The 23,584-nt window shown below is 40.6% G+C and overlaps 3 protein-coding genes across 5 annotated transcripts; 2 read left to right on the forward strand and 1 right to left on the reverse strand.

Moving 5' to 3' along the window:
* Positions 1-96: 96 nt before the first annotated feature.
* LOC121638399 (zinc finger and BTB domain-containing protein 5) lies at positions 97-6,882 on the forward strand. 3 transcript variants are annotated; one of them, XM_041983144.1, is made up of 4 exons: positions 97-162; positions 1,299-1,512; positions 1,585-2,418; positions 2,847-6,882. In XM_041983144.1, exons 2-4 carry the CDS (start codon positions 1,303-1,305, stop codon positions 4,011-4,013), a joined length of 2,211 nt encoding a protein of 736 aa, XP_041839078.1. In that variant the 5' UTR covers positions 97-162; positions 1,299-1,302; the 3' UTR covers positions 4,014-6,882. The 3 variants fall into 3 exon arrangements, with proteins under 3 accessions (XP_041839078.1, XP_041839076.1, XP_041839077.1); XM_041983142.1 differs by lacking the exon at positions 97-162 and adding an exon at positions 174-617; XM_041983143.1 differs by lacking the exon at positions 97-162 and adding an exon at positions 174-456.
* Positions 6,883-6,993: 111 nt separating this feature from the next.
* Positions 6,994-10,304, reverse strand: grhprb (glyoxylate reductase/hydroxypyruvate reductase b). The gene is made up of 9 exons (XM_041983145.1): positions 10,077-10,304; positions 9,538-9,671; positions 9,364-9,436; positions 9,128-9,244; positions 8,946-9,034; positions 8,757-8,861; positions 7,717-7,852; positions 7,306-7,436; positions 6,994-7,203 (listed from the first exon to the last, which is right to left on the reverse strand). The coding sequence occupies exons 1-9, from the start codon at positions 10,247-10,249 to the stop codon at positions 7,082-7,084; spliced, it is 1,080 nt and encodes a 359-aa protein (XP_041839079.1). The 5' UTR covers positions 10,250-10,304; the 3' UTR covers positions 6,994-7,081.
* Positions 10,305-11,220: 916 nt separating this feature from the next.
* uba6 (ubiquitin like modifier activating enzyme 6) lies at positions 11,221-23,110 on the forward strand. Its single transcript, XM_041983140.1, has 32 exons — positions 11,221-11,854; positions 12,354-12,442; positions 12,614-12,708; positions 12,825-12,853; positions 12,944-13,038; positions 13,471-13,582; positions 14,565-14,645; positions 14,787-14,909; positions 15,478-15,601; positions 15,718-15,821; positions 15,936-15,998; positions 16,711-16,787; positions 16,980-17,046; positions 17,547-17,690; positions 17,907-18,053; positions 18,144-18,224; positions 18,322-18,399; positions 18,486-18,667; positions 19,136-19,241; positions 19,361-19,450; positions 19,559-19,639; positions 19,726-19,854; positions 19,989-20,040; positions 20,141-20,204; positions 20,287-20,356; positions 20,430-20,501; positions 20,599-20,722; positions 21,355-21,548; positions 21,930-22,057; positions 22,167-22,254; positions 22,398-22,492; positions 22,584-23,110. Exons 2-32 carry the CDS (start codon positions 12,402-12,404, stop codon positions 22,723-22,725), a joined length of 3,078 nt encoding a protein of 1,025 aa, XP_041839074.1. The 5' UTR covers positions 11,221-11,854; positions 12,354-12,401; the 3' UTR covers positions 22,726-23,110.
* The last annotated feature ends 474 nt before the right edge of the window (positions 23,111-23,584 follow it).

The following is a 23,584-nucleotide window of genomic DNA, read 5'->3' on the forward strand; positions in this document are numbered from 1 at the left end:
GAGTAGTCCTGATTTAGCTGTGGCGCTATACAGAATTGACCCTGATGTTGCATCAGCGACATCTAGTGGTAAATATTTGGAACTGCAACACGTCCCTTAAAGAAAGTGGAACCTCGCGAGCGCCACCTCGTGAGTCTGGTTGGAAATCCCGTCTGAGTGAGGGTAATTGTTGGAAAATAGAACACACGTATTTTTACCGCCAACAGGATTTATGTTTTTTTAAAATGATTATGTTAGAAGGTGGTTATTTGTGACCGTGGCCGTGAGAGTGGCAGACGTGTGTATCTGTCTGTAAACACCAATGATCACCGTGACACCGCACATCTCAGGCAGCAAAACCATCCAGACAGTGCGAGCAAACTGCGAAGAAGTGGACCGCGGGGGAATGTAGGACGCATTCGCAGACGTGTTAGCTATCTGTACCTATATTTGAGGAGATATTTTGTGGGGCAAAGGGTACGATAGAGAAAAACAGGTCGTCCCGGTGAACCGTATGCCACTGCTTGGGTTTTAGCTAGCTAGATTTTGCTGGGCTGCAGCCAGCTAATTTTAGCCTCTTTAGCTTCTGAATATTACTTTGCTCTGGGTCTTGATATCAAATTTTCGAAAAATTCAAGGTAATGCTATGTAAACATTTGCTTTATGTTCTCCCTTTAATTATCGCTGAATGCTGTTTTATATAACTGTACTCGAATAAGCGATCTGGTCATGTGTTGTCTAGTCAGAGTTGCTAGCTGCTCGTCACGGTGGGTGTGCTTTGTAGCTACGGTGTTATCAGTGGAGTTGCAATGATTAACCACTCACCGTACGCGTATGTAAATGGCTCTACTAGCTTAAATATGCTTTGTTTCACAATATATTACTTTGCAGCAACATAATGAACCCACTGGAAGACAATACCTTTGCTGCGGCTAATAACCCTAATTTTTTTTCTAGGCCCTCATTGATAAGTTACCTAATCCTGCCTTCCAGGCAAAAGTAATAACAGTTTATTACAGTACTATCAAACTAATCAAATTAGTTTTCACCTGTGCAAACCCTCATTGAAACTAGTTTTAATTCTATGCGGGTTGCTCTCATTTAAAGCCCTCAATCATAATTTTAATCAGTAAAATGAGCCTAATGATCCAAAAGTTGGTGTTTGTGTTTTGATTAAGTTGATCAGAACTAAACATCAAAGGCAGCTAATTTTTCAAATGTTTCGTGTTTTATTTACATGTTTTAACTTTATAGGGACTCTTATGTAATTTGACTTCCCTTTGCCTCATCTTTTTTTTTTTCTGCTCTTTTGTCTTTAGGGCCATGGATTTCCCAGGCCACTTTGAGCAGATCTTCCAGCAGCTCAACTATCAGCGCGTGCATGGTCAGCTGTGTGACTGTGTCATCGTGGTGGGCAACCGACACTTTAAGGCCCACCGTTCAGTGCTTGCAGCATGTAGCACTCATTTCAGAGCGCTGTTCACAGTTGCAGAGGGGGACTCCAGCATGAACATGATCCAGCTGGACAGCGAGGTTTGGACGTAAACAATGACAATGTCACTGCTATGAGCTGATAACATTATAATAAATGTTCTGTGTTTGCAGGTGGTGACTGCCGAAGCATTCGCTGCTCTAGTTGACATGATGTACACATCCACACTGATGCTGGGGGAGAGCAACGTCATGGATATCCTCCTTGCTGCCTCACATTTGCACCTCAACAATGTTGTTAAAGCCTGCAAGCACTACCTGACCACAAGAACCTTGCCTATGTCTCCCTCGTCCGATAGGCCCACACATCATCATCCTCAGCAGGAACAGCAAAGGCATAGGCAGCAGCAGCAAGTGGCAGATTTGGCAGCGAATCCAACTTTAGCAGCTAATGCTAACCTCGCAGCCAGTGCTGCCACATCAAAGTTGCAACGCTCCTTTTTGTTGCAGCAGCTGGGTCTCAGTTTGGTAAGCTCTGCTTTAGGAGGGATGGAGGAGGATGGGGTTGGCGGCAGAGTGGTTGAACAAAAGGCCTCCTTTCCAATCCGACGCTTCCACAAACGCAAGCCCTCTCTTACTCTGGGACTTTCAGATGAGAGACCCAGACAAAGGCAGCGTCCCTCTGCCCCGAACATGGGCTTGTTAGGAGAAGACGGTGTAAGTGCAGAGCGAGAGGAGGGAGCGCTTCTCTCACCCGACTCTCACAAGATGGGGGATGAATCCAAGCTGGATCCAGCAATCACTGGGCTAGTAGCAGTGTCCCAAGATGACCCACAGATGCCAAGCCAGTCAGACAGTGGACACTGTGAAGGGGAGAACTTGGGGAGATTGCAAGGGGGTGTGAACAAGGAAGAGGACATGGGTGACCAGGATCATCAGGGCAACAGAGCAGGGGTAAAGATAAAATCAGGAAAAGAGGAGGAGGACATCGAAGAAGAGGAGCACAAGGTAAAAAAATGTCGCAAATCACTGTAAATCCTCAAGATGTACAATATGTGTGTTCTAATGAATACTGTTTAAATTTTATGTCAATCATGCCTCATTATTTATTTAATTTTAATTTTGTGGAACATCTTCCTCCTACCGTCCAAAGACATGCATGCTAGGTTAATTGGTCACTCTAAATTCTCCCTAGTAGTGAAAGTGAGTGTAAGTGGCCCTGTGATGGACTGGCGACCTGTCCAGGGTGTACCCTGCCTTCTGCCAGCTAATTGCTATGATAGGCTCCAGCTTCCCTGCGACCCTGAATTGACTAAGAGAGAATGAATAAGGGACATCTTAAACTCTATTTTAATTAAAATTAACCACTGATAGTGTTTAAATCTACCTCTAAATCTTTCTTGGCCTTTAATGGAGCTCCCTTTTTCTTTATGTAGGTGGTGGTTAAACGAGAACCGCTCAGTTCACCTGAGCCAGTAGATGAAAACAGCGATGTCACATCCCAAGCGGAAGGCAGCGATCCGGCTGAGCCGGGATGCCACGAAGAGGAAGAAAAAGTGGAGCTGAGCCCAGAGAGTAGCGACCGTAGCTTCACTTCTGAACCTCAGCCCAGCTCCGACCCTCTGCTTCAGTCCAGCTCTCAGCTACTCCTCAAGAGCAGCATGGGAAGCAGCACTGGTGTCACAGGAAGTTTTGGCTGTAATAACCTACTTGGTGGAAAACCTGGTTTCAATATTTCCAGCTTCCTCAGCCCAAAAGATTTTGGAAGTGGTGGGTCGGGGTTGATTTCAGGAGAAGATGACCTTCCCAATACAACAACTGGAGATGCAGTCACTCATCGCTTTCTGCTGAGGCAGGATGCTGCTGGACCATCTGGTTCCGCTTCTTCGTCTCTTCTGCAGTCGGGTCCACTCAGCAGTGAAAATAGAAGCAGCTTCGGAGATAACCTGCAGGCTGATTCTCTGTTTCTCCGCCCGCTTCACGATGGCTTGGGAAATGCCAGAGGAAGCGGTGGAAGTGCAAGTGAAGGACGTGGAGGGGTAGATCCCTTTGGTTTGGATTTTCAGCACTCCAGTCTGGGGCTTCACTCCTTGGGGCGCTCCCCAAGAGGACCAGGAGGAACGACTGGCCCTGCTTTGGGTTATTCAAGCTACAGACGTATTGCTCCAAAAATTACCAACGGCATAGGAGAAGAAGTAGTAGGTGGGGTTCTTCAGGATGCCGCCTCCTCTTCCTCAAGTCTGACCGGTCCGCTGCTGCTCAACGAGAGCGGCGGATATGACATTAACAGTGGCAGGCCCACCTCCCTACCGCCTCAGCTTACCAGAGCTTCAGCAGACGTTCTGTCAAAGTGCAAGAAGGCTCTCTCGGAGCACAACGTCCTGGTGGTCGAAGGGGCGCGAAAATACGCTTGCAAGATCTGCTGTAAAACCTTCCTCACGTTGACCGACTGCAAGAAACACATCCGCGTCCACACAGGAGAGAAACCGTACGCTTGTCTTAAGTGCGGAAAACGCTTCAGCCAGTCTTCACACCTGTACAAGCATTCCAAAACCACATGTCTGCGCTGGCAGAGCAGCAACATGTCCAATGCTCTGTTGTAGGGTCCACTTAAATAGAGCAGGGGAGTAGAAGAGAGCCAATATTTTGTTTATCAAAAATGTAAAAACAACAAAAAAAAAAAGTCTGAAGCTTTGATAGAACTGTTTTATCACATCATCTGCTCCAAACCAACCAGTCCTGACAGCAGACCAAAGAAGGGATAATCATGTAATCATAGACGCTGTTTGTCAGGACAAGCCCATACTGTCAAGTTATTTTATTGTGAACCCATTTATTCTGCAGAAAATGATAGCAATGCAGGACATGCAAAGTGAAATATAAACTGTTTTTGATTTATTGTACTGTATTATATTCACTGTAGTATATTCTGTAACTCCCTGTATGAAAATAATTAGATTCTAATTATAATGAAGATGTTGCATCATGCAGCACAAGGACTTTGCACAGTATGATTCAGGCCAGTCAAGGCTCAGCTCTCAAAACTCTTGATAAACAAAATATAAATTGAAGTGATCACTTCATGATGTTTTAAAGTTCAACTACAAAGCAGATTTAATGCAGTTTTAAGTGAAGTATTTGCATTATGTAATTGTACAACATGTAGCAGCAACATGTAAAATCCCTGAGTTCTCCCAGCTGTACAAATTAGCTGTGCCTTGTTCAGGCCATAATACTGTGTAGAACTGATTCAGTTTGTGTGCCACATCCTTTATGTTTGTAAATACAAAGAGCTGACGGTGGTGTGCTCATGATATGTGATGTTGTACAAAAAAAGGGCCAGACTGAGTCTGTCCTGCAGGTGAATTACTGCATAATGCTGACATCTGTAGCTATTTGAAAGTGTAACCTACAGAAGATGACAAAGAATCTAGTGTGTTTTATGTTTTGTTATGCTGTTGTGCAGTTAAAATGTGACGTAAATATCGACAAGTGAAATGAATACTTGTTTACTTATGGAAACAGTCATTTTAAAGCATTATTTAACAGGAAAAGAGGTAAAGAATGGTTCATATATAAATTCTCTGCATTTTCTTTTTATATCTATGGTTGGATTTTTTGTGTGTATCAGATCAGATCAAGATGAGGAGAGATGTTCAATCTCTGTAGCTGCCTTTAAGTCCAATCATATTTATATTGATCTTTGATATTACTGCTTAGCCCAGTTAATATTAAATATTTCTATTTGCAGCCTAAATTAAACTTATTGGACTAATGGGGCCTTACTTCACAAGTCACCGCATATAACACTTCCAAAAGTCTGGTACTTGGACTTTGGGACATAAAAGTTTTAAAAGCTTTTAATCGCTGTTCCCCTCCTCGGTTTGTGTGACTCATTTATCTTAGAATGAAGCTGCACTGTTTAGAGGAGCAAAATTAATATTCCAAGCAATCAGGACAAAATATAACATGTCATTCCTTACTAAGAAAACACACCTGTCTTCACTCTGTTTTTGATTAAACTATTATTACAAATAACAGTCATTTTACGACAGTCACGATTTTCAGTTTATTGTGGTTTATGATTGTAAAAGTTGGTCAAAGTTTCATTTTTCATTGTTGCTTTTATGTGTAGTGAAAGCAACAAAGTGGTGCTTTTGGACATGAGCTCTTAGAAATGTGAATACTGCACATTTATGGCCAGTTGTATCATTTCCGTCTTGAAGTAGACGCTCATAAATGACTAAATATTTATATAGGTTTACTACTGTACTACATCTGCTTGTTGCATCTGATACAGAAGCACTTCGACAAATCAACCTTTTATATGACTAAGATATTTACTAGAATACTGAACTATGTGAAAATGTTGACCTGAAGGGTTGAGCTCTAGTAATTTGTTGGGTCTAAAAGCCAGGAGTTTAGCATTTTTGTTCTTCTGTGGGCTCCCAGTCATGCAGGGTGTCCCCTTTCCCAGTAAAGGTGAGGGAATATTTCACAAGCAGATGTTTAAAAAAAAAAATAAAACTATTTTTACAGGACTTTTCCTTTTTTGCTCATTAATTTTAGGAGTTTAGAGCTTTTTAAAAATCTGTATAAGTGTATTTGATTGTCTACATGAAGCGCTGCCATATACTGGATATTATAGGACTCTAAGATTGACAAGAGGGTGTGCTGGGAAGCAGTTAAAACTTGCCTCTCAAAGAAAACCCCATCATGTTCAGTTATCTTACATCAACCAGTTCACCTCCTTTAGCTTGTAAATAAAAGCAACTTTATTGGTCAAGAGTTTAACAGATTGCATTGCATTGCAAGGTGATCTGAATGCATTTGCCCTTTTGTACTATATCTGCTTGATGTGGCATCAGTCACTGCTTCAATCTAGAGGGTCACCTTGTTGTGGAGTCACTACACTGTTAGCAGAGTACAACACCTTTATTTGAGACATCAATCAGAAGTCGAGAGTCTTGAGAATGTTCCCTAAGTTGGATGTCCCCCCCTTAAACACTGCTAAATCTGCTATTCATGACATGCAATCAGTGGTAATGTTTTTTGTAGTTTGGCTGCAGAGAATGATGGTTGAATCTCTAACCTGATTTTTAACTATCAGCCAGCTTCCTCTAACATCTCAGAAAAATGATCCTGCCAGGAGGAGTCATGATGGTGCTGGATTCTAAAACCTCATATGAATCTCTGAAAATGCACTGACTGTACTACCACTCTATGAATATGCCAGATTTTTAATAATATTTCAAGGGCCTCAATTGATTTAAAAAGTCACTGCCTTAAGCCTTCTAGCTTGAAAAGCCAGGCTTTTGTTCATATGCCAAAACTGAAGGGTATTTGTTTCTGTATAAGTCACATAGTGTAACCATGAGATGGTTAAATGTTTGTCTCTTTACTGTTGAAGGTTATGAAGATTGTAAAGTATGTTCAGTTACTGTATAGACTGAATAAATACAATTAAATTTAGATTACTTGGTCATTTGGATGTTTGAAAATGCATGGAATTGCTGAAGGATGAGTGAATGTGGGTGTATATTAAGCTTAAGAGTCAGAAGTAAAAAGAAACCATCACAACACTCAATGTTTAAGATTTATGTCATTACTTATGCAGGTTGAACTAATTCTCCAAAGCTTAGTCTGTTCTCAGGCTGGATCCAGTTTCTTCTTATAGTTTGAGCTCTTTGATCATTGGCTTGCCCTGCAGACCGAGGAGGAGGTTATTCACTGCCAGGGCAGACATGGCATTACGGGTCGTGTAGGAGGCACTAGCTATGTGTGGAAGAATCACTGTGGGGCAAGAGATTTTAAACAAAAGAAGATTAAAAAAATGACTGAAAGATAAGAACCGAACATGGTGATGAAAGCGGCACAAATATCTGACGGACTCACCGCAGTTTTTCAGGGTAAACAGTGGGTGGCTGGTGGGAAGGGGCTCGGGGACAGTGACATCTAATCCAGCTGCTGCTATCCGCCCCGTGGACAGAGCCTCGTAGAGGTCATCCTGGTTCACCACCCCACCTCTGAGACAGCAGACAGAGCGTACTTATCGACAAACACAGATACTGCACGTGTTGCTCTGGTCTTTTGAAATCAAACTGCCTACTAGGATACACATGTTTTGGAATATTACTGTCAGATTTATTTATTTGGAAAAATAAATAACCAGAATAAACGGTGTATTAATCAGTAATTAATAAAAAGATAAGTTGCTTTGAGTTGTGCTTGAAACTGTTTATGATTAGAGAGCATTGTGTAAAACGTGCGTTGAGGTTTTGTGAGGTGCGTTTGTCTTTAGGTTACCTGCTGGTGTTGATGAAGATGGAAGTTTTTTTCATCTTGGAAAAGAGGGCCTTATTACAGATTTCCTTTGTTTCTGGTGTTAAAGCGCAGCATACAGCCAGAAAATCTGACTGCTTTGCCAGCTCATCCAATGACACTGGAATAAGTGACAGGGTCAACAATATCAGCATGCTATGTCAAAATTCAAATTTATTTTACACCTACACACCTATATATATACACACACAAATATACATACATACATAACTGACTTAGATGCCACTAACACCATTATTAATGTTCGGTAATTGATTTATTTTAAGATAATTTTTATCTCTATGATAGTATTGGTTTCCTTTGCTATCAACAAAAAAGGCTTTATTATTATTATTATTATTATTATTATTATTATTATTATTATTATTATTATTATTATAAGAAGAAGAAGAATTAATAATACAGACATGTTAACATTGACTTAGGGAGAGGTAGAAGGGCTAGCGAAATTTCTGTCTTCGCTTTTTTACCTCTTAGGTTTATTTGGGGTGTCTTTACATGGTGCTGGTAAAAAGTTAGTGATTTTGTTTTTTTCTTTGTTTATAGTCTGTGGTAAAAAGGGAAGGTCTGCTAATATTTTTACACTGATTTTGTTTTAGTTTAATCCAGCTGTGATCATCTTTCTGAATCCATTTTACCAAATACTGTAACTGAGTAGCCAGGTAATTATATTCAAAGTTAGCGGCTGCTCAACATGTTTCGGGAGTGGCAATAATGTTGATTTATTCCAGTGTATTGTGTAATTAGAGACTTTGGAGAAGGAAATAATAGTATTGAGAGTTTCCTGAAGAGAAGCATGTTGATGCTGTAAATACAGTAATAACTCGTCTTTCTATAAACTAATTTCGTGTTTTGTTGTTTTCTGCATGGTTAATTACAATAATTCCATTGCACCTGTTAGAATAATATCTTTACTTCAGATTAGTCACTGTTTTAAAGCCCCCTTGAATTTACTTTCCTTCCACATAACATGCTGGCTCAGTGACTATGAATCCCCTCCTCACCATATTCTGCATTAATGCCACTGGCCAATTCAGGTCTGGGGGCAACATCAGTGTAGATGAACTTCTTCACTTTGAAAGGTGCCAGACGCTCTGCGATAGCCACACCTAAGTGCACACACACAAAAGAAAACATCAAAGTAAAAGAAACAGTGGCTCCATGATACTCTAATGCAAATCTGTTACACGTACCAATCCTTCCTAGACCAAGAATACCCACAGTGCTGTTGGCCAGCTCATATCCACAAAGCCATAGAGTTCTCCATGTACCCCAGCCACCACTGATACAAATAAGAGTAGGAGAAAATGTTAGTTATTTGAACTTTTTACTTTGAAGCAGCATGCATTATTAGGTGTGAGGTATTTAGCGTTACGTCTTGGCTTCGTGTGTGGCCTCAATCAGCCTCCTGGAGGTTGTGAGCAGCAGAGCTATAGTCAACTCAGCAACAGCATCTGTCAGAACCTCAGGGGTATAACCTATGCGTATTCCTCTGTGGGGAGATACACAAATATTACAGACAATATTACACGTATACTTAAGATGTTCCTTTTCTTATGATACACCTACTGATGACAATGTGTGCTATTAAACCAGAAAAATATGAACCACCTTTTTCTCAGCTCCTCCAAAGATAAATGATCAAAACCCACAGACATGGTACTGAGGACTTTCAGATTTGGACCTACAGGAAAATGTGTCGCACATACAAAATGATGCATCAATTAACAGCAAGACTGTTTACAACGTCACGCAATTCAGTTAATTCAAAGACTATCCTCAGACCTGCAGCATCCAACAATTCTGCATCAATTTTTTCAGTCAGCACACAGAGTAGACCGTCAACACCTTTGACTTTCTGGAGAAGTTCCTTTCTTGGCACAGGGACATCGTCTGAGTCCCACAGCTCAAACTGCACCCTGGGGGTAAAAATTAACCATAACTAAAGATCTGGCATATTTTCAAATTTGTCAATTCAAAACAAACAATTATTACATGGATAAGTCCTTGTTGGATGTACAGTATCTTTAAATGAGGCACACTTATTTTCTATAGAAAGACAAGCTCTTTAATATCCAGTCATCTTTGTTTAGCACTGATGTGAGGAAACATTCAGACAAGTGTCATCATACCAACCTACTGGAAAACATTAACTGTCCTGTTTACTCAAAGTAAATAAACTTTACAAACCAGGCATTCAAACTACATGTGGAATTCTTTCCAGATTACATGCATCAGGCATTTAATTGATTATCCATGGAAGATGTTTTATGTTAAAAAAATCTATATTTGCAATGACATTGAATGGCATTTTATTAACTCACTGTCCAGATTCTCTGAGGATCTTCAGGCCCTCGGGTGGGATCTGTCGGGTGACATACACCCTTGGCAGGGATGACATCTCTCTCTGCGCTTCACTTGTCACACTCCCGTTTATTCTCAAAGGAGCTACAGCGATCCTCTGGAGCCGATGTAGTGCTATGCGACTGCTCCACATTGCCAAAAGAGAGTAAGCCTATGGGCAGCTATCCACGAGATGAAAGTGGTACTTTGGAGTTTAGAGTCTGTTGTGGGCATGTGTACAGTTCTGGCTTCACTTCAGGGGGAGGTTCTCATGTGAGTTTGACCAATATGATTGAAGGGAGGATACCTGTGCAGTCTGAAGGTGAGGGGTGGACAAACAGCACAAAAAATCTCTGAGGCCAGGGTTAAGTGGAAATGGAGGTCTTTTGTATTTCAGACCAAATGGAATTCAAAACAAAGACAGAGAGATATTTCAAGCAAATATACTGAAGACTGAAATTGTGTTGTGTTTTTCATACAACTTTACCCAAAACTGGGATCAGACAGATGTAAATGTTTTACTTGGCCATTGACCTTTGTTTCTTCAAACATGTTCTGTTCTCAGCAGGAGACTATTGTCTGATCCAAACACTGATCAAATGCATTGATCAAATTAAAGATTGGATGTGCCAGAACTCCCTTCAGCTAAATGAAGACAAAACTGAAATAATAGTTTTTGGAGCCGAAGAAGAAAGTTTAAGAATTAGCACTCTGCTACAAACAGCTAAGTTAAAAACCACCAACCAAGCCAGAAATGATCATCGTCGTGGACTCAGACTGGAATTTTAGCAATTACATTTAGACAGTTGTAAAAGGACTGATGTCTCAGCAGGATTTAGAAAAACTTGTGCAATCTTTGAGGAGTACTAGCACACAGGGGCTTCAGTGAAGAGGCCACCGCAGTCAGTGTGGGTCATACACATGCCATTTATTTTACAATAGCTAAAACTCTAAGAACACAGACAAGAAAGGACTGAAAGGGTAGACTGTCATGCTACAGCTGGGAAACCAAGCACTCACTGCGAAGGGACTGGGGTAAGTACTCAAAAGAATGTGCTTTGTTTTCATAGGCATAATACTGACTGTTGTTTATTTTAGTTTAGTCCCTTTGCAGGGAGTGGCTGGTTTCTAGCCTCTACAGAGTCCTTGTGACCTACTGCTACACTTGTCCACTCATTTATCTTCAATAGACTAGACTACTGGAACACTGTCCTTACAGGTCTCCTTAAAAAGTCCATTAAACAGCTGCAGTGAGTCCAGAATGCTGCTGCTCGAGTCCTTACTAAGTTCCTAACACCAGATTCGGGTCGAAGGAGGTGTCACACCTCAAATCCAAAATTATTAAAAATGTAACCCCAGGCGTATACATTTTTTTTTTTAATCAAGCTATTCCTCTTTCTAATGGTGTAATGAATGTTCACAATTTTAGATGAGTTGCTTTACCCTGACAACTCCTATACTACTTTTAGTTTTCTTTATATTGTGCATAACATAATGCCAAATCAGAGAATGTATCAATAGAAATTATGGTAACTTTAAAAGTACAAAAATGCGCCACTGAAAGTCTTTTAAAATACATTTTCAAGATTTTACTATTTTACAGCTAAAATAACAAATATACAAGATATATTGAGCGTTTAAAAATACTATAAAATCATTGGATAATATTAGTCATGTGATAGTGGTAACCCGGAAACGCTTCTAGATTTCAACCAGTCACAGCCATTCATTCGTTGTGTCTCGTCTCGCAAACTGTCAGGTATCTACGTATAATATTTAGTCTAGTTCTGACTATATTAGAAAGCTATTTTAACATTTAGTTTAATGGAGATTATCACACCTAAAGCAGCTGGTTTATATTGGGATTTTTATGTAGCCGAACACGTGTGTCATCACTTTTAACGAGTTCAGAAGAAGTGTCCTCGCCACCGGCACCAGGCAGTAGTGGCACTCAATGCTAGCTAGCTACAGTTGCTAACGTTGAGCTTTCCTCCGCAGCTTCATGAACTAGCGTTAGTTATTAAGGTTGTCACGTTTTTAACTGTTACAATACTGGCGGTTAGAAATAGTTCAAAACGACTTATTCCCTTTGTCGTGGGGTTGACAATAGTCGATTCAACAAGACTGCTGACATTTAGCTGGTATTAACAGTTAATTAGCCATGTAGCTAACCCACAACTGGGCGTTGGTTTTAAAATCATTACCACGACAGCTGTAATGATCAATGTCCGTATTTTTTTAATACATGTTTTTAATAGGCAGAGTACCTGTCTCTAAAACTGCGGAATTCCCCTTCCCCTCCCAGTATGGCTGCAGACCTGATGGAGATTGATGACTCTCTTTACAGGCAAGTCTACCGTTTGACAATTTATTAAACTATCTAGTTAATTAATTTAAGACTGCAGGTAGCATGATGACACTCAAGTCAGGAAATGACAGCGCTGTTCTGCATGCAACAGTCGGTGCGGTTATTGTACTTCATTAACTACACTCTCGTGTCCATCATCTCTCCATCCAGCCGCCAGCGGTATGTGCTCGGAGACAGTGCTATGCACCAGATGGCCCAGTCCTCAGTATTTCTCAGTGGAGTGGGAGCATTGGGAATAGAAATCGGTATGCAACACAAAACCTTTTTACAAGACAGCACTCTATTTTTAACGCCATAGTCATCAGATGACCTGTCTAACCAACTTTGATGTGACACAAAGCTTTCACTTCTGGTTTTACAGCAAAGAATATCGTCCTGGCTGGTGTCAAGGTAGGGTTTCTCTGTTGTGTAATATCCCACATCCTGAGAATCAGTTGAGCACATGTACAGTAATCTGTGTATAATCTGTCTTCTGTACAGACAGTCACTCTTCATGACATAAAGCTGTGTGAAACCTGGGATCTTGGTTGCAACTTTTTTATTCGCAAAGATGATGTATTGAATCAGAGAAAGAGGTAATGCCACAAGGCTGAACTGCTGTGATTAATTTACAAGTGTTTGATTAAGGAGTCCCAGTAAACTGTTGCGACACCAGATTAACTTTGTTTGTATGTTGGGATTGACTTGAGATAGTTGAAGAAGCTGTATACCGATACACTGTTGGCTGCATTATGCATTGGTTTAATTAAAACAGTGGCAGTTAACTTATGATTTCTTTGCTCAAATAAGAGAAATAAGTAAGAGATCCTCAAATATTAGTTTAAACTGTAGACAGGGTGATTGTTTTTCTGTTTAGTCAAGTGGATAGTGACTATTATTTGGAAGCGGAAACAGCTCATTAATCATATAATCATTAAATAATGTAGTCGACAGGTTTTGTTCATGTACACAGATTCTGTCTCTGTCACTACTAGGTGCCTAGTTAGCCTCTTGTCTTGCTATCATAGGGTGGAGGCAGTGTGCCCTCGGGTGGCTGAGTTGAACCCATATGTCCAAGTTGACATGTCTTCCTCTCCTCTGGACGACAACACCGATCTCAGTTTTCTCAGAAAGTATCAGGTAAGTCAATGTCTGTCACTGTCTGGATTTTAAAAAGCTCATGGGAATATTGAAAGAGTTGCTCCCAGTCTCTTATTGTTTATTGTTGTTGGGGAAATGGTGGATGCAGCCTGTGTATACTTGTGTTTCCAATGAAATAGGGCTGAACGATTAATAGTTTATATATCAAAATTGCTATTTAAAATGTTGCAATTAGAAAATCGCTAAGGAGCGCAATACATTATAATGCAACACATCGTACCTAATCCAGGTTTCAAACCTGCAGAGTCTTGTGCGGCAGTCATTTAGACATGTGATGGCTACACTCACCTATGAAGTTGTGTCACATTTTCAAACCTCATGCCGGACTTATTTGTCATAAATAACTGACAAAAAAACAGAAGACGATGTGAATGTGAACTATAAAAGTGAATAAAAATGGTTTTACTGAGTGGAGTTGCTCTAAATATCCTTAAATTTCAGATCTCAAATAAAAACGGTAATGAAACATACAGAAAATATTGGATCCATTTTAGGCTGTAATATAACTCAGTAATTACCACAATGGTCGGTTCAGCTTGTTCAGCCATATCTCTGTGATGGCATAAAGTTCAGAAGTAACAGAAGTGTTGCATTCTTCACCACCCTGGGAGAATAAAAAAAAAAGACACTGATTTTTGTCTGCTTTTTAGGTTGCTGAAGCGACATACAGTATTTTCCTGTGTGTAGAAAGCATGTAGAGAGAAATGGTTCACTGTGGTATAAATAAGATAATATCAGACTTTTAGTTTAAAGGGAAAAGTCTCAAATTGTCATCAAAACCTTTGAAGCTGCTTTGGAGTTCCATAACTCTTTTCCCCAGCTGCAGCACTTGGCTGCTCAAATTGATTTTTTCCCCCCGTTTTATATTCCTTTTTTAAACGAATACCATATAAATAAGTAAATCCCTCAATGCAGACTACGGGTAATATTTGGTGTCTGACTGCTGTGATTTCTCTTTCAGTGTGTGATTTTGACAGAGGCCAGTTTGAGCCTGCAGAAGAGAGTAAATAAATTCTGCCACTCACACCAACCTCCTATCAGAGTAAGTCTACTGTCCCTGTTGTGGTTTTACAGAAGCAGAGTGTCTGCTAAGCTCTATCTTGCCTTTGAAAAACACCCAACTGGTTAATGTGAAACCTTTCCTGTCAGTAAACCAAACCATGTGTTCTCTTGTCTTTGCCAGTTCATCTGCTCTGATTCATTTGGCATCTGTGCCCAAGTGTTTTGTGATTTTGGAGAAGAGTTTGAGGTGTCTGATTCCACAGGAGAGGAGCCCAAGGAGATTTTCATCCAAAGTATATCCCAGGTATACCCAAATACATGAGCTCCAGCTCACAAACACTGTGCATTAATGTTTAACTAATCATCTGTCACTCTTTTACTACCTGCATGTTGGGTGGGGGTTAGCACTGCTGCATCACAGCAAGGTCACTGGTTTGACCTTGGTTTGGCAGGGGTTTGGCAGGGGTTCGAACAGTGGCCTTTCTGTGTAGAGTTTGCATGCTCTCCTTGTCTATGTGTGGGTTCTCTCCGGGTACTCCAGCTTCCTCCCACAATCCAAAGACATGATGTTTAATTGGTCACTCTAAATTCTCCCTACGAGTGAGTGTGAAATGTTGTTTGTCTCTCTGTGTTAGCCCTGTGATAGAATGGCGACCTGTCTAGGGTGTACCCTGCTTCTTGCCTGATAATTGCTGGGATAGGCTCCAGCTTCCCTGGGACCCTGAATTAGAACAAGTGGTATAGAAATTATCAGGTCTAATGTTGATAATGAGCTACATGTTTCTGTGTTGGTGCTGTTGAGCTGGATTTTTCAGACCTTTGAATGAACTTAAAGCCGTTTGTAATAACCTGTTTGACTGTGTCTGTCTCAGGACAATCCTGGGGTGGTAACTTGCATGGACAACCAACCTCATGGTCTCCAGACAGGCCAGAGTGTGATCTTTAGAGAAGTCAGTGGCATGGTGGAGCTCAATGCTGCTGTACGACAGGTTTCAGGTATTGTTTAGTTGCATCCCAGAGTAGTTTTTATATGTTTTCAGTATGATGTCACACAATGTAAAGTGTGGTAATGTAAACTATGCTTTTCCTGTTTTGTATGTGTGCTGTTTTAGTCCTTTCCCCTCACAGCTTTGCAATAGGAGATACGTCACAGCTCCAACCATACGAACACGGAGGTTTCTTTGTTTTAGTGAAAACCCCTAAAACGTACAAATTTGTGAGTTAAATAATTTGCCTTAATGATATCGCAGTTGGCCAAAATGAATACCCACATAGATGTTAGAATAAACCTATCTTGAGTATATACCTTTGCATTTGTCAACTTTTGCAGGAAACATTAGAGCAGCAGTTGTGTGATCCTCAGGTCCTGATTCCAGACTTCAGTAAACCAGAGGTGAGGGTTTAACCCATTGGTACCAGACATCATGTGGGAGGGACATGACAAATAAAGATGTGTTTCACTCAGTTTCCCTTCCAAATGCATACACATGATATACAACATTCGAAAACTAAGATTCCTGAGATGATGTATACTATCCCACATTCTACAATCAGAACTGCAGATTCAGTAAATGCTTATCTGAGACCAGTCACAGATGCAATTTATCTTTGAAGGCATACTGTACTCCAGTAGCAGATGATACTGCAACAGAAACAGTCCTGTTACACCAGCAAAGGTCCAGTAAAAGTAGTCCAATAAAATAGTGGGTCCACAACAAGATCTATATCCATGAAAACTTGCTCTAGGTGAAATTTGAAGGATTTTAGGGTTAAAGAAAGCTGTGCAGCTTGTATCTCAAAGGGAAGCTAGTTTGCCAGTTAGCCAGATAACCTTGCGGTAAACAAGAGTTTTCTAGTGCCATCAAGTTGGCCTGGCTCACCCGGCCAGTTACCATGGTAAACTAAGCAGCATGACTAATGTGTGATGCTGTTTTCTAGTCTATTAACTCTCTAGAGAATTGTTCAAAATCAGTGCCTTTTTGTTGTACACATGCTTAGCTGAGTAAAATCAATGTTTTTATGTGTTTAAAAGACAGAAATATGGTTTGTCTCATGTTGTAACACAAACTCCTTTTTTATTTTCTTGTTTTAAATCTACACATCAGGCGCCTCTGCAGATCCATGCAGCCATGTTGGCACTGAACACCTTTCAGGAGCAGCACTGTAGACTTCCCAACATCGGGTAAACAAACTTTCTCTATGTCAGCTCTTTACCATCCAGTACAATCTGCTGCTCTACATGCTGTACTGCAGCAGAACCAGAGGATGGACTTACACCTTGCTCTGGTTTTGAATTTGTGAAGCTGGTGAAGTGGGATGGAATAAGCAAATATTTGAGCTGTTTTTTTTTGTTTGTTTTTTTTAACATCATCAGGTGTTTACAGGATGCTGAGGTTTTACTAAAGCTGACTGAGGAAGTGAGTGCAACTCTTAAGAATAAGGTAAGTTTTTTTTCTTCTTTGTCTTTAATTACTATATTATAAAGGGATGCTTGATAATATTGGCTGAAACAAGGCTTGACATTGACATGTCAGCATTACAGACTGATATGGTACGATTTGTCGTCCTAGACTCTAAGCCTGTAAAAATAGAGAGAAATTGTAGTTCTTGAACTTTAATACAAAATAAATGTAGGATGTTTTATTTGCAAGTTGAAGTATTTATAAAAACATTATAAAATATTATGTATTTCTTCATTTACTACTAGGCAGCACAAGTTGGTTCTGCTGCAATAAGGTGGAAAGTAGCTTGTTTGTGCATTAGCAATCAGTCAAAATAAGAGAAAAAAATACTGCTGTTATGGATATCAGCTGTCCCAGTATCATGCATTTCCAGTCTGATTATTTTTATTCCTCACAGACAGACAAATGTTTTCGGTGACAGATAATTGCATGCCACACTGACTGTTTCCTTTCCTCTCTCCTCCCTTCCTTCCTCATAGACTGCTGTGAATACTGAGCTGGTGCGCTGCCTGTCCAGAACAGCAAGGGGAACTCTTCCTCCGTTAGCTGCAGCCATAGGAGGAATAGCCAGTCAGGAAGTTCTCAAGGCCATCACAGGGAAGTTTGCGCCACTGCAGCAATGGGTAGGTTACTGAATTTGAGCTGCAATCCTCTATTTCAGAAGTGAAACGGTGCTGATTGACTGTTCTATATCTGACTTTTTTATTTCCCCACTTCTGTGAAACCGTCAAAGAATTGTATATGCTCAGCATTTTTGTATCAGTTTTTCCTTTTAACTCTTTTTATTTTCTCTCTGATGACATTAAAACTCTGTGCCTTTGTCTTTCTCACGTGTTTAGTTTTATCTGGACACGACTGAAGTAGTCAGGCCTCTTCAGGCTCTTTCTTCTGAGGAGTTTTTCCCAAAAGGTGATCGGTATGATGGATTACGAGCTTGCATTGGTGAATCATTGTTACTTGATCTGCACAAGCTCAGGGTTTTTATGGTAAGAACTGGATTTATCAGCACAATAAAGAAATTCATTGAATCAGTTTTGAGGTAATGTCAAAATTAACCGCAATTTATTTGTTCTTAGGTTGGATGTGGTGCAATAGGATGTGAGATGCTAAAAAACTTTGCCCTGCTTGGGGTGGGACTGGCCAAGTGTTCGGGAGAGGTAGGCTTCTTTGTGTTCACTTGTCTTAAGTTTGGTTTCTTTAGCTTTTGTTTTGTTTTTGCTACAGAATGACCATGCTGCATGTTTCTTTTCTCAGGTGTGCATAACAGACCCAGACCTCATAGAAAAGTCCAACCTCAACAGACAGTTTCTTTTCAGACCCCATCATATACAGGTAAATAGATGTTGCATTTATGGCTCCCATATCAACTAACATTGGCACTCATGCACCTCTTTTAAATATAAATTTTCATGTCTAAGAAACCAAAAAGCACGACAGCAGCTGAAGCCACTTGTGACATCAACCCAGACCTGCAGGTGGATGCTCACTTACACAAGGTGTGTCCAGCTACAGAGGGCATCTACAGCGACTCCTTCTACTCCTCGCTGAACGTAGTGGTCACTGCGCTGGACAACGTGGAGGCACGGAGATACGTGGACAGGTTTGTAAGGACCTTGTGTAGCTGAAAACTTCAAAATTTTAAAGCGTGAATACAAAATATTTTGAACATAAATACAGCAGAATAATAGTTTTTTGCTTTGTAAAGCAGGAGTAATTGTGTGCTTACCAGAAAACTAAGTCATTGTCCTCTGTGTGCTGTCATATAAGCTTCTAACTGACTGCATGTGAATCCCCGCTGTGCAGATGGGGCAGTAATCTTCAGAATTTCCTCTCCTGAATAGACTATTTTTACCAGAGTCTACAATTGTCTAGCTTTTATTGAAAAAGAGAGAAGCTCCAAGTTGAGTCTGAAGCTCAAACACCCAGTGACTTCTTAAGTTTGCTTATTGTATAAGTTTTTAATCATCAGTATCCAGTTTCTCATTTTAAATTTGCTCATGGCATGAATGTACAAATTTAAGTAAAGAGAAAGTTTCATGCAACTAAAAGGTTTCATTGTTATTTCCAGCCGCTGTGTGTCCAGTCAGAGACCTCTCCTGGACTCTGGCACCATGGGAACTAAAGGACACACTGAGATCATTGTGCCAAACTTGACAGAGTCCTACAATAGCCATGTGAGTCTCAGAAAGAGTCTGGCTTTCTGTTTCTTTTTTTAAAAAAAATTCTAATTTGCTCTTTTTTGTGTGTGTGTTTCTCCTGTCACCATTCTAAAATCAGTATTTTTGCCTCATAGAGGGATCCCCCGGAGGAGGAGATCCCCTTCTGCACTCTCAAGTCGTTCCCTTCTGTTATAGAGCACACAATCCAGTGGGCCAGAGACAAGGTTTGCTGCCTGAAAACCCACCAGCACTCTTCTGCATGTATACATGTAATGATTGCCATACTTGTAGAAAGACTACCTCATTTCTATATTTTTCATTTGGTTGTCTAGTTTGAGAGTGCCTTTTTCCATAAACCCTCCATGTACAACTCATTCTGGCAGACACACTCCTCGGCTGAAGTTGTGCTGCAGGTAAGATTTTGCGTCAAAGATGTTCTCGCTTACTTAACGCGCCTGTAGGTCTGTCACATATATCTGTTTTTGCGTTACCTTTGTAGAGGATGCAGGCGGGGGAGAGTCTGGAGGGGTCCTTCCAGGTCATTAAGCAGCTAAGCAGACGGCCCAGTCAGTGGGAACAGTGCATCATTATAGCCCGTTTGAAATTTGAAAAGTATTTCAAGAGAAAGGTAATTGCTTTGCACCTAAAAATGTATGTAAAGCAAATATATTTATCTGCATGATGATGGTAAGATTCACACAGTTTTCTTAGATGTTATTATGTTTTATGTACAGTTTTTTTTTTTTTTTGTTCTTTTTTAAGGCCCTACAACTGTTGCACTGCTTCCCCCTGGACACCAGATTAAAAGATGGAAGTATGTTTTTAAAAAACTTAGAAACCTATTAAGTTATTGAATATTTACTGAATATTGTTCTACTGCCACATGACATGTGCCTGTCTTTCCCCCACCACAGGTTTGTTTTGGCAGTCTCCAAAAAGACCTCCAACACCCATTGACTTTGACTTGAACGACTCTTTGTGAGTTTGTTGGCATTACTTGTCTTCCTTTTTATGAGGTCTGCTGTCATCCAAGCTTAACTAACCCTCCTATTCCCATCAGGCACTTCACCTTTATTGTCAGCACTGCACGACTCTTTGCAGGGATTTATAACATCTCTTACACAGAAAAGGTAGTTCACGCATACGTGTGCACATACTAAAAAACTCATAATCACTTGCTGACGAGGCTTTTTCATGTTTCAGGATCTTTCTGAAGAGGAGGTGACGAGGATCCTTACCAATGTCAAGATTCCTGAGTACACGCCCTCAGAGAAAGTAAGCTTCTGAGTATGGCCTTGATTTTTGTCTGAATGTTTAAAAGAAAAAGAAAGAAAAGGAAAATTTTGATTGTTTTTTTTTCTACCCCTACCAGAGCATAGAGACGGATGAGACAGTGAAGAAACCTGATCAGATGAAGTTGTCTCTAAGCAGCGAAGAGGAGAGGGAGGCCATCACACAGCTGGAGCAAGCCATCGCCGCTGACATGGTCACACCAGGTATACAAACATCTTAAACTGGCACTCAAGCTAATTAATCAAATTAAGATGTACTTTATTGATCCTTTACAGGAAACTGTTGAGTTGCAGCAGTTTCGGTTCAGTTTGTTGTTCAGTTGCACCACAGGATGTCTCTACCTGGAAACAAAACCCACCTCAGAACCGTGGAGGAAAGAATGAATAGAAATAGGGACAGTTGTTCTACAGCTGAACATATTGTGGCCTATCAGTCAGTCTCTGACCCAGGAAACCAGAACTGTTGTTGGATGATTTTGGATGTGCTTGAGAAGTCAAAGAAGCTGATCCTCCATGTTGCATCAGAATGTTAGCCCTAAACAACTGGCAAGAAAGGGTGGTGTTGTCAAAACTTTTAAAGAGCAGGTTCAGGTCATTAGCAAGGTCCAGATCCCCACATCAAACAGCTCTGCAGCTTTCTTCTCCAAACCTATGATCTTCCTTACGTCATCCCACACCTGCTGCACCCCTCCTTCTGCAGCTGTTGCTCAAATTAACGTGTGTGTATGTGACAACTCAGGCTGACAAATGTGTATGAATGTTTTGACAATCCATTTTCTTTTCATGTAAACAATATTTATCATTAATTAGTGTTGTGTCACTGACTTCCTCTGCAGAGGGGTTACAGATGCATCCCCTTCAGTTTGAAAAGGATGATGACAGCAATGGCCACATAGATTTCGTCACATCGGCGTCCTCCCTGAGAGCCACGATGTACTCAATTGAGCCAGCTGACAGACTAAAGACCAAACGCATAGCTGGAAAGATCATCCCAGCTATTGCTACGGCAACAGCTGCTGTGGCTGGACTGGTGAGAACGCGATCCAACCCATGCTTCAGTATTACTCTTGTCCACTTATTGTGCTTGTCCTGCAGGGCTGTGATTCACAAAATATTTACCTTGACACATATTTTAACCTTTTATCTAATGAAAATTTTATTTTTAATGTTCTGATTTTATATTTGTGAAATTTCATTTTATTATTCTGTTTTGAATTTTCAGTAGTTTCATACATCCAACAAAATGTGTTGAGATTTAGTTTTCCATTAATTTATATTTATCTAGAAATAAACTGCATTGCACATAGCTGTCAGAAAATCTACAGTTTGCATTCAAATGAGTGTTTCTGTTGAATTTATTCCTGTTATTTATTCTCAAACTGAATTGTAACATTTAGTTTTTATTACTTAGGTGGCCCTGGAGTTGATCAAAGTGGTTGGAGGCTACGGGTTTGAATCTTTCAGGAACTGCTTCTTTAACTTGGCCATACCAGTTGTCGTGCTGTCAGAGCCGGCACCAGTTAAAAGGACACTCATCAGGCAAGACGACATCAGTCTCTTGAGACTGCTTCACATAATCTGTTGTCCTCGTATCACTTTTACAATAAAAAACTGAAAATCTCTTGAATAAATGTGGCATCTTTTCCAGGAACAACATCCATTTCTCCATCTGGGACTGTTGGACCATCTTTGGCCATGAGGATTTTACCCTTTCTGACTTTATGAATGCAGTGAGGGTGAGGATTTCATTTCCCTTGTTCGCTTGTTGTCTTGATAACTCAGGCGTGATTGCAACACTTTTAATTTTCCATAAGACTTTTTGTTGGTTGTATTTCTTTCTCAAGCAAAATGTAATTAATGACTTGATGCATCATTGTAGGAGAAGTATGGGATTGAACCCACTATGGTTGTCCATGGAGTAAAGATGCTGTATGTGCCTGTGATGCCGGGACACTCAAAGAGACTTAAACTGACGTAAGTGCTTTACTCTTGTCTTTTTTTTCTTCTGTAATGATTTATCATCCACTTCAGCTGAACTGATGCGTTTAACCTCTGTCTCCTACAGGATGCAGAAGCTTATCAAGCCATCGGTGGACCGTCGCTATGTAGATCTTACCGTATCATTTGCACCAGAAGCAGACGGAGATGAGGACCTCCCTGGTCCTCCTGTCAGGTACTACTTCAGCCCAGATGACAAGACGCCCTGACAGCTGACAAGATGTCATCCTCAAGCCTCTTGTGTCCTTAATTCCCTTCTTTTACTGTATGTACACCGTTATACCCGAGAACGTAGGCCAGGAGTTCCCTGCAGGATGAAAGAAGCTCCTGGCCCCCCGCGTAACCCCCTCCCTCCCAGTACTTCATGAAGCAAGAGGGGACAGAACTGGTCTCAGTTTTTCTCGCCTCACATCTAGCCAGTGGAACACAAGGCTGCCTGAGTAGCACTTATCGTACCTCTGTACATATGTTTTTTTTTTCTCTGTTCTGTTTTCTACTCTGGTTAAATGCACAGCTCTGCCTGTGTTGATGCCTTAACTGATAACATTTTTTTTCTGTTTGTGGCTGCAAGCCTGAAAAAAATGACCACTAAAGGAAAAAAAAAACAAAACTGTTTACAGAAAGCCTCATGCTCCAGCACAGTCCAGTTCTCACTTGTTTTAAAATATGTTTGGCTCTAAAGTAGAGAGCAAGTTAGACTGTTGGTGCAATAAAGAATTTGGTTGGTAGTCATCAAATCATCCTTTTGAATTTTCCAGTTGCTGGTCATTCTTTTATAGAAGCAGACTGATGCTGAAGGGGTCAGCTGGGCAGAGGAAAGTGGCAAACCCACCAAAGATACTGAATATCAGTGCGTCTGCTGATTGTTCTTTTTTTTCTGGTCACTTTGCATCATTAAAACATGTTATATTGCCTGTAAAGAGTGAGACACATCAACAGCACATGTAGATGGTACATTAGCTGCGTCAAAAAAGCAGTGATTTTCATTATCACATTGCATCTGAGAGGATGTATCCTATGTGTAGCTGTTAAAATGGGTACAACCACCCGGTTGCAGCTACAAGTCTA

The sequence above is a fragment of the Melanotaenia boesemani genome, chromosome 4 (genome assembly GCF_017639745.1).
Source record: "Melanotaenia boesemani isolate fMelBoe1 chromosome 4, fMelBoe1.pri, whole genome shotgun sequence".
NCBI lineage: Eukaryota > Metazoa > Chordata > Actinopteri > Atheriniformes > Melanotaeniidae > Melanotaenia > Melanotaenia boesemani.